Here is a 10,878-nt window from a genome sequence, read left to right as displayed (position 1 = left end):
TAATTAATTAATCATGTACTAATCTATTACTATGTTTTTTGCGCCAAATAACTAATACCCCTTCTACTCAAACGAACGCACCCTAGATCCATCACTGCTCGTAGGAGACACCTCACCGTGTAGGAGGTCGCCTCTAAGAGTCAGAAGTTAAAAACAACATCTTCTATCAAAAGATAGCACTGGCCCTTAGGCTTCTTCCTCACAAGGTATAGCCCCAGCCATTTTGGCTATCTCAAGAAATTAATTAAGAAGCCCAAGAACAAAGGCCCGTTCGGTAGGAGGCAGGGGTTGATAAGTTATCTGGCACGAAAAATGTAGTAATAAATTAGTACATGATTAATTAATTATTAATTATTAAAAAAATATAAAATAGATTAATATGATTTTTAAAACAATTTTCCTATAGAAAATTTTCGCAAAAAATATACCGTTTAGCAGTTTGGGAAGCGTGCGCATGAAAAACGAGAGGGGTAACTTACTGGGCTCCCGAACATGGCCAAAGTAGAAGAGGTTATTATTGCTTATAGATTCTAGGTCGAATCTATATTAAAATCCACATGTACTATTGTCTCACATATACCTTGTCATAAACTAAATACTACCCCTTCAAATACTGTAATCGGATATCTATTTGACGACGACCACCGTCACCCCAACATCCATCATCATCCACATCATGCTCCATTCTCGTAACTCCAACATTGTTGTCAATGCCTTGTTCCTCATCCATCTCAACTATCCATCTCCAATCTTTCCACCAGACCAACCATTTGTTTGAAGTCATCCTCGTCATCCTCTATTCTCGTTGCCAACACCTATAAACCCAAAATCATAATCGAAAAACCTGTTAAAATTTAAGTGTAGTTGTCCTCAGTGTACACCTTTGCCATAAACCGATGAGTCCACCATCTCCCTCCGTCACCTCTCTTCTTCCCTCCCATAGTATATAGGTGGAATACGATGGGTACACCATTGGATCTTGATTCGATGATATTCATTAGTCGACTGATATTAGTTAACAAATGAATACTGCAAATATTCTAGCACTACAAGACGAACATGATTCTAAAACAATGATGTCATCGCTCGTAATTGATGACTATATATATATATATATATATATATATATATATATATATGAGCGGTCAATCTCTTCAATTTTTATTACAAAACGAGTGGTCAAAGTCGCAATATTTGTTCTTCACAGAAAAAAAGGGAAAACGGACGATTTCAACACGAGATGGGCCAGCAGTTTAGTCTGGGCTGAAGTATGGGCCGGTTTCTCTCTCTTGCGGCCCAACTGCCACCTCGACCTCCACAAAAGAAGAACAAAAAAAAAAAAAGGAAAACGAAGAAGCCGGTACACCCGATCGGATCCGTTTGATTCTCTTCTCCCTCTCGCGAATTCCCCACCTCTCCGCTTCCGCCCAAACCCTAATCCGCCATGGCCGCCGCCACGGCCGCCTCGCCGGCGACCGCCAACTCCGACGGCGAAGAAAACTACGAGGAGTACATCCCCGTCGCCAAGCGCCGGGCCATGGAGGCCGAGCGTCTCCGCCGCCTCCGCCTCTCCAAACCCGCCTCCGCGCCGTCCTCCTCCGCGGCGGAGGTCGTCTCGGACCTCCCGCCTCCTCCTCCCCTGCCGCCCAACCATCCCACCGCTGGCGCCGGAGGCGGGGGCTCCGACGCCTCCGCGAAGCCCAGCCTCCTCGTCAAGGCGACGCAGCTGAAGCGCGCGGCGCCGGAGGTGACCCACACCGAGCAGCTCATCATGCAGGAGAAGGAGATGATCGAGCACCTCTCCGACCGGAAGACGCTCATGTCGGTGCGCGAGCTCGCCAAGGGGATCACCTACTCCGACCCGCTCCAGACGGGCTGGAAGCCGCCGCTCCGCCTCCGCCGCATGCCTCGTGCCAAGGCCGACGAGCTCCGCCGCAAGTGGCACATCCTCGTGGATGGGGACGACGTGCCGCCACCCGCTCGGGACTTCCGTGATCTCCGCCTGCCGGAACCCATGCTTCGCAAGCTCCGCGAGAAGGGCATCATCCAGCCCACCCCCATCCAGGTGCAGGGATTGCCTGTGGTGCTCTCCGGGCGTGACATGATTGGCATTGCCTTCACAGGGTCCGGGAAGACGTTGGTGTTTGTTCTGCCGCTCATCATGGTTGCAATACAGGAGGAGATGATAATGCCAATTGTGCCGGGGGAGGGGCCATTTGGGATGATCATCTGCCCTTCACGTGAGCTGGCTAAGCAAACTTATGATGTCATTGAGCAGTTTCTCGTTCCACTCAAGGAGGTCGGGTACCCGGAGATACGCCCTTTACTTTGCATAGGGGGTGTTGATATGAGGGCGCAGCTGGATGTGGTCAAGAAGGGAGTACATATTGTGGTGGCTACACCTGGCCGGCTCAAGGATTTACTTGCCAAGAAGAAGATGAACCTTGATAATTGCAGGTGAGTTCTTGAACTTCACAATGACTCTGGTCTTCTACCTCTGATACAATATAACTATATAATTGTTGTATTGTTTCATACTCTTAGGCTCTTAGCACATGAAGGACTTCAAAGTTGGAACTAGAACTATACTTTAGCTAATATGTATGCGTTCTTTATAGAATGGGTTATTTGCATAGTTCAACATGATAGACATAGACATACTCATTGTTGTATTCTACATTGAACCTCGTGATACATTTAGCAGGACTCTTGAATGAACCATGATGAATATTTTACCCCTTCAAATGAACAGTAGAATGGCTAGTAAGTTAATGCTAAATTTAACAATTTATAAACATAAAATTTTGTGAGTTAGAAGTGGAAATTTTCATGTAGAACATACAGAACTTGCTCTGTGCCAAGGGCTAGAGTTGCGCCAAATATACGGTAACATAAAAAATTCGAGCTTCAGATCAATTGATCAAATTCTCTTTGTTGGGCCTGGAGTTGTTTCACTCTTATCGTCGGAAGCTTGAATCCTGCATTTTTGAAGTCCTCTGGTTTACCAGAACCAGCTCTGGATTAGGATTTTCTGAACCAAAGTGAATTCATGAGGGTGGGATAATGCTATAACATATACCTGCTACTTTGATACTTGAGCAATCATTGTCTTTGAAGTGCATAGTGAAAGTTTCTTGAGGACAACTGTTCTTCTTTCCATCTGTACCAATACATAAATAAACAACTATCCCTAAAATTGTTTTATGTACATGAAGAAACATATATATTTGGTCACATCTCACCGAAGTATTGTGTTATGATGTTTGAGAATTTTGGAACTTATAATATCTCACATGTCAACCATCATTATTTTTTTTGATGATTTATACATTCTGTTCATTTATTATTTTGGGCTCAATTGCTGTATGAAACAAAGGAGACTTGCTATTCCACCCATGTGTGATTTTATTTCATAGTTCTACTGCACAAAATGCCATACCTGTTGATTTAGTTAAGATGCGACTTTCTATCAGCAATGTAGGTACTTCCTGAGTTAGCATATCATATTATGTCCCAGTTCTGTGCATTTTTTATTTCAGGTTCTGTTTGGTTGGAAAAAACAATGTTCTGGACTAGAGGATCTCTTAATGTTAGGCACACATGCTTTTCAAGTTGCTTAATGGCCCTTTTATGATTTGCACAGGTACTTGACCTTGGATGAAGCTGATAGGCTTGTTGATCTTGGATTCGAGGATGACATCCGTGAGGTTTTTGACCACTTCAAGGCACAAAGGCAGACACTTCTATTTTCTGCCACTATGCCCAAGAAGATTCAAAACTTTGCGAAGAGTGCCCTTGTGAAACCTGTTATTGTCAATGTTGGTAGAGCTGGTGCAGCAAATCTGGATGTCATTCAAGAAGTTGAGTATGTTAAGGAGGATGCGAGAATTATTTATCTCCTGGAATGCCTCCAAAAGACTCCACCTCCAGTTCTTGTCTTCTGCGAAAACAAAGCTGATGTCGACTATATCCATGAGTATCTTCTTCTGAAGGGTGTAGAGGCTGTTGCGATTCATGGAGGAAAAGATCAAGAAGAAAGAGAAAATGCAATTGAGTCTTTCAAGAATGGAAAGAAGGATGTTTTGGTGGCTACTGATGTTGCCTCAAAAGGTCTTGACTTTCCTGATATCCAGCATGTGATTAACTACGATATGCCTGCTGAAATAGAAAACTATGTTCATCGGATTGGTCGAACTGGTCGATGCGGGAAAACTGGAATTGCAACAACCTTCATCAACAAGAATCAAACAGAGACTACCCTTCTTGACCTTAAGCACTTGCTTAAGGAAGCAAAACAGAGAATTCCACCAGTTTTGGCTGAGCTCAATGACCCATTGGAAGATGAGGAAACCATGGCCAAGGAGAGCGGTGTTAAGGGGTGTGCATACTGTGGTGGTCTTGGCCATCGTGTTACTGACTGTCCAAAGCTGGAGCACCAGAAGTCCATGGCGATCGCAGGCTCGAGAAGAGATTACTATGGTGGTGGAGGCTACAGAGGAGAAATATGATTGTTCTAGATTCCTGTGTATGTTGTTATTGTGCCTTATGGGAGCGAAGATACAGCAATATTGCACAAGCTGAAGCTCCATAGTCCTTAAACCATCATGAAGAAAGATCCGCTTCGTTTTCGTTAACTCTCCGTGATCTTACCTCATTGCATCTTCAGATGGCTTGTAATATATTGCTATCGATAGCATTAGCCTGCTCTACACGGAGAGGAGCTTACATCTCTCAAGAGTTAAGCATATCTTCATGGTGACATGTCCTGTTGTAAAATGTAACCTGGAGACAATATTGAACGAGCAACTTTTCTAAAAGAATTTTGACAGTGAATGTGTTGTGCAGAAACTACTACATTTCCATTTTGTGTATTCTACCACGCTTCCTGAACCTCATTGCTATGAAATTACAGTTGGTACAGCAGGGCAGCAGCTAGGTGAGATACTGATGAACTGATGCCCCAGTCCGGTGGCCTCCGGCCTGCATTGCCGGTGAGGAACTGGGAAGTGAAGCAGGTCTCACTCTGAGTGTCACAGTGTCACTACTGCGCATCGATCGAATGGGTCCTGCTCCTCTGCATGCATCTCCTGCCAGCACGCAAATGCTCATGCGGAATCTGATGAAGTGATGATGCTCTTGTGAAGTCAGTACAAATAATGCTCGTGCGCTATTATACTGGCTACCAGAGGCTGGCAGTGTATACCAGTCCCTGGCTACAGGCTTCATTCATGGAACAGCAGTGTATGTCCCTTGTTTTTTACTATCTCGCTCTCAAAATATAAGCGCATCTACGATTCAAAATTCATTTCAGAATATAAGTATGTCTTGCACTCTTGCTACTTGTTTCATCAATCATTTTTTTATTTAAGTTTTTTTTATCTTACCTTAACCATTTTTCTGAGAGGCATTAAAGTCTTTTTTTTTCAACCTTAATATGTGAAAAACATCTTAGAAATTGCTTGTATGTTTTCGAACCAAGAAAGTATTTGTCATGAAGCATTTTTAAAAGTCAGTACAGTATATTTGTCTGGAACTGATTCCTATTGCAGTTTTATTAATGCACAGTATGAGCAGTAGTAGCCAAAGGATGCGTTCTAATCCAATTATATGTTTGGATTTTAGCATACATGCTTTTCAATCTACTAAATGACATGTTTCATGTAAAAAAAATTCTACATTTCAATCTACTAAATGACATGTTTCATGTAAAAAAAATTCTACATAAAAGTTTCCCTTCTAACTTCTAAAACAAGATTTTTACTTTTATAATAGTTAATTTAATCATTCATATCCTCAAGTAACTATCTCAAAGATCACATAATATTTAATCCTTCAATCTTAACTATCTCGGACACAACCCTGCTTCATGTAAAAATGCTACAATTTTCTTGCCTTACATATAACCCTAAACTGGAGTAGAGCAGTAGGATTTTATACTTTTATAGTCCTTTCATGGTTGCATCCATCCTGTACCAGTTTTGCTCTGACGGTTGCATCCGTTTCTTTTCTGCCTTTCTCGTTCCTGAATCACTCACCTCACTTCAGGCAGAGGACTGGAGGATCATTGAAGCGTTCAATCAGAACATCGATATGAACAGTGCCACAACTACAATGCCTCAAAGAAAAGAGAAGAACTTGGAGACAATTTCCCAGGCTTTGCGTCTCCGGCACACTGATCCGTCAGCCTCTATTAATCACACCGGGACAAGGGCTATGCAACGAACCAACCAACTCTATCCAGGAGCATGAGCTAATGAGAGAAAGAGAGAAGAAGCAATTTCACTAACTTCCACAAATCTTCTGGTGACAGTGAACATCGAGCCAGCTATCAAGTGCCACACTTTTAGGTATGACGATGGCAACATCTGATCATGTGGGTCACTAATCTGGTAATTAGCCTCAAATTGAAATTATCGTTAAAAAAACAAAGAATGTGCAGTCTCTCACTAGCTGTGTGAGCATGTATTAGCCAAAAAGAGTACTATAATCTCTTCCTGAACAATCCATCGTCAGCAAGGAACCTAGACTCATATGTCGTATAAACACTTGGTGTCAGAATGTTTATATGTATATATTTTAGAATAAAGAAATTTTATATTTTAGATGGAGTGAGTAATAATATAGTAGGTTGAATTTACCAACCCTTGCACTGAATTCAAGCACATAGTAGTAATTAGGGGTGGTCATTCCGTTTGATTATTTCGGTTCGATTAGTTCGGTCACGAGGGAAATTTGGTTATGAGAAAGGACCGAAACTAGTTTGGGAAAAGACAGGGCCGAGTAATTCGGTTTCGATCCTGACCGAAATTAGACAGATTAAGTTTACAAAAAATGATAGAAATTGGAAAAAATATTAACAACAATAATATCTTTTATGTGTTTTTTGATAGTTCAATAATCAAGGATGACATCAAATCACAAATATATCTTGCACCATAATTTGATCGGTTTTGTGGGCTAGGGCTTTATTATTCTGCTATTTATATTATTTTTCAGTTTCTTTGGTTATTTTAGTTAACCGACTACTACAATTGAACTAACCAAATTATTTTGGTTAGTCCCAACTCGTGATCGAACTGATGACCGAAAAATTTGGTTTTGGTTCCGGTTAATCCGGTTCGGTCCACTCCTGGTAGTAATATACTGCAGTAGGCATCAAGATTTAGTTATGTCAAAAAGCCAAATCAATTGAGGACAACATTGCTTCAAAGATCATTCTGATCAGATCATGCCAAAACAAAAATAAAAACACCTGTAAACATTCTGTTGATGATGGAATCATTGAAACAACAAAATCTTTGCCCTGTGGTCTGGCTACCTGATGGGCCATATCGTACAAGCTAGGCTCTGCATTGAATGAAGCATAACTCATCAGCAACGTACCAGGTGATGGCATCAACAGTGATGGCAACGTGACAGAACCAAAAGAACCCTAGCAAGCTGGCTGGAGAACATCAATTATTATTTCCTTCTGGTGGAAAAAAAAGGGACATGTCTAATCCTCTTGTAAGGACGATGGTGGCCATGAAAAGCCATGGAGCTGTGTACTTTGTGCTTCTTTAACCATTGGTTGGCAAACCATGGCTATGTTTAAAAAAGCAAAGTGTTTAGTACTAATAAAGAAATAGTTTGGCAATTAAGGGTGTTGAAAGAATAAAGTAACTTGACTTGTAGACAAATGGTAAGCAGAGAGATAGAAAAAGAACTCCTTTTGAGACAAACTTTAAGGGCCATAGATGAAGTCTTTTTGGGATGTGGAGAGTATTAGCCATATGTTTGATATACCCAAATAATCATTGAACACATTATTTTCTAGATCATAAAACAGTATTGCAAAAGTTTAGCTGAAATTATTTTTGAAAAAAATATATGGGATGCTAACAAGATTCTTACATCCATTATTAAGAGTCCATTTAATTTCTAGTAAAAAACATAGTTCTTTTAGATTTTGAAAATTCCCTATTTAGGCCTTTGTCTCAAAGGATTGAGACTTAAAAAATCCTATGAAATTCAGATGTAATAAGTCAAAACAAAAGGATTTGAAAGAAAAGTTAGCATGAGTTCTCTTTCTTTGGATCTATCACTCTCCTCTAATTCATGTGTTTTTCCACGGTTCATTCAAACGGCCGTTTTTAATACTTTGTTACATTTGCATTACTACCAAAATTTTATGTTTTTTCTATTACTATTTTATTTTCAATCTTATCTTTCAAAGTGGCCCTAATAGAATGAGATTTTCTAGTTTCCCATGGTTCCTTTTTGGGTGTGAGCTTGGTACTATCTTCTAGAAAATATCCTAAGTAAACTACACATACAATTAGGACAATATAAGAAGTACACATTGGCCCTAAAGAGAGGAACTGGGCAAATTGGTGTTACAAAAACAAGAATGGGCACATTGCAAGTTTGCAACAAATGTGATAGACATATAGCACTGGATGGGCATTGGAAGAGTGAGGCACAACACAGCCCATGATGTGCATTTCCATTCCATTCTATCACAAGGACCTCAATGGTCTACACCTTTGCTTTAAAAGTAGGGCTCTCCCTATTTTCTGTGGTCTCTCTCTCTAGTCCTCTCAGAGTGATCTCTGAGGCATATAAGTGATTGAAGGCTCATCAATGTGGTTTGGTGGCAGTGCTGCATCAAAGGGATGGGGCTGGGATGCAGCCTTTTCCACTGTTAATCCTAGGAGTCCTCTTTGACCTCCTCTTTTATGCACCTGTTCTTCTTATAGCTGTCTGATCACAAATCAATGCTTCTAATGCTAATACTGTAATTTATTCCGATATTTCGGGAGGGATTGGTCGGGTTTTCACATAGAAACCAAACGATATATTTATAAATAATAAATAATTTATAAATAAAAATTATATATGTATGCTTAGCGATCTAAAGTAAGGCTGAAAAATGAACTTTGGTGAAAAAAACTTTAAAATCAACTCCAAGTTTAAGATTAAAAATTTAAATTTTAACTTATAAGCATAAAATAAACGAAAAGATAAGGTGTTCCGTTATTTTACTTTAGAAGAATAGTGCTAAGTCAAACGTTCTAGATTTTAACTATTAATAGATAAAAAATAAAAAACTACCTATCACAAGAAACGATGTTACTAGATTTATCCTAGACAAATTATCATAATATAAAACTTTGTTTATTTAAAATAGCATACTTTTTAAATATTATTGATCAAAGTACCATTTTGGATATCCTGTCAAGACCAAAAAGGTAGTTATATTTTGAAATGAATGTAGTATATTACACGTTATGCTAATTCCCCTTATCTTTACTTATTTGTTTTATCCATGGTAAACACAGCTCACATACAAAATATCGTATACTTACAATATTTATATACTTCAAGAGGTATAAGAAGATATCACATCTCATATTGTTAATTTGTATGTATCTTGTACTGCTACAAAAGGTAGCAATATGTACCAATAAATTAAAACTAGAAAGCAAATGACCCTAAAATTCGTTGTTGCAACAAATGTACAATTAGCTAAAATAGATAAAGAACAGATTGCCTAGGTCTCCTTCGTAGTGAAGGAATTTTACAGAAAATTTATGGGAGTTAGATCCCATTCCTTTTTCTTCAGCTTACCTATTATCCGCCACATCTTGCGCCTGATTATGTTTATAAGTCAAAATTTAAAATTTAAACCTTAAATTTAAAGTAAATTTTAATGTTTTTCATCGTAGTTTATTTTTTACATTGACTTTTAGATCGCAAATAATATGTATATTAAAGCTTTATTTATAATTTATTTTTTCTTACAAATGTTTGGATTTCAGACAATCACCCATAAAATGTATTGCGATGCACTTCTCAGACTCAGATTTTTCTGTCATTAGTATTTCTTAGAGTCCTTTTTAAAATCAACAATTTAAAAATTTATTTGTCCATGGACTTGAACGTTTGTTATACAAACTCAGATTCATCCATTTTCCGTCATCTAAAAAGAGTTAGGCCTCGTGCTAGTTCATGGAAAATCATTCGCTATTTTCGTTTCAAAATATAATAATGACACGTATAATTTGTAATTGGCTAAGAGTAAAATGTAGTTAGAGAAATTTGAAAGTAAATTTCAGAGAACTAGATAGTTTGTTCAAACTATCATACCACTACCGATTTAAGAGTGTATATCATGAAACTATATATTTAACATCGACATTTTTCACAAAACTATAGATTTAAGACATTGTATTAAAAAACTAAAGATTTAATTTAACGTACCCCTGTGTTTCATAACGTAAGATGTTTGACTTTTTTTCATTTGTAATATTTGACCATTTATCTTATTAAAAAATCACAAAAATATCATTTATTTTGCTTGTGACTTATTTTATTATAAAAAACTTTAATCACGACTTGATATTTTTTATATTTGTACTAAATTTTTAAATAATTAAATAAGACGAATGATCAAACGTTGTGGTTATAAAAGTCAAAACATCATTATGAAATGGTGATAGTAAATTTTATCACAATAATCTTGTGTACCATACTCGCAAGTGCATAAAAAGAGCGAGCTTTGCAAGCCAAGTTCCCTCTCAATTCTCTCATTTCCTGCCTCGAGCTTCTCTGCTAGCCCACCTCACTCTTGGCATTTGCACCACCTGCTCGCCGCCGTCCACCGCCGCAGCTGCGTCTCCTTTGCTCCCGGCCTCCTCGCCGAAAGCTCGCTCGGCGCCGGCGCGACAGCCTCCTGCCGTGCGCGCTTGCCCTTGCCTGCTCGGCGCTGGCGCACGACGTGCCGTGCCATGCCATGCCCATGAGGTGGCGGCAGCGGCAGCGGCAGCGGCAGCGGCGGCGGGAGTACTCCTCCTCCTCCCCCCTCGCGGTCGCGGCGGCGTGCTGCGTGGCGCTCGT

General features: G+C 39.5%; 1 protein-coding gene across 1 annotated transcript; it reads left to right on the top strand.

The window, feature by feature from the left end:
• The first annotated feature begins 1,370 nt into the window (after positions 1 to 1,370).
• LOC102712140 (DEAD-box ATP-dependent RNA helicase 35A) lies at positions 1,371 to 5,247 on the top strand. Its single transcript, XM_006646825.3, has 2 exons — positions 1,371 to 2,457; positions 3,644 to 5,247. Exons 1-2 carry the CDS (start codon positions 1,445 to 1,447, stop codon positions 4,506 to 4,508), a joined length of 1,878 nt encoding a protein of 625 aa, XP_006646888.1. The 5' UTR covers positions 1,371 to 1,444; the 3' UTR covers positions 4,509 to 5,247.
• Positions 5,248 to 10,878: the final 5,631 nt, after the last annotated feature.

This window comes from Oryza brachyantha, chromosome 2 (genome assembly GCF_000231095.2).
Source record: "Oryza brachyantha chromosome 2, ObraRS2, whole genome shotgun sequence".
NCBI lineage: Eukaryota > Viridiplantae > Streptophyta > Magnoliopsida > Poales > Poaceae > Oryza > Oryza brachyantha.
Note: the sequence above shows the minus strand (reverse complement) of the source record. Positions and strands in the feature narration are given on the sequence as shown.

Excerpts from the sequence above, each read along its gene's own strand:
- LOC102712140 (XM_006646825.3), top strand. The coding sequence starts at position 1,445 with ATGGCCGCCGCCACGGCCGCCTCGCCGGCGACCGCCAACTCCGACGGC. Across the intron at positions 2,458-3,643 it reads ATGAACCTTGATAATTGCAG|GTACTTGACCTTGGATGAAG; the intron begins GTGAGTTCTTGA and ends TGATTTGCACAG.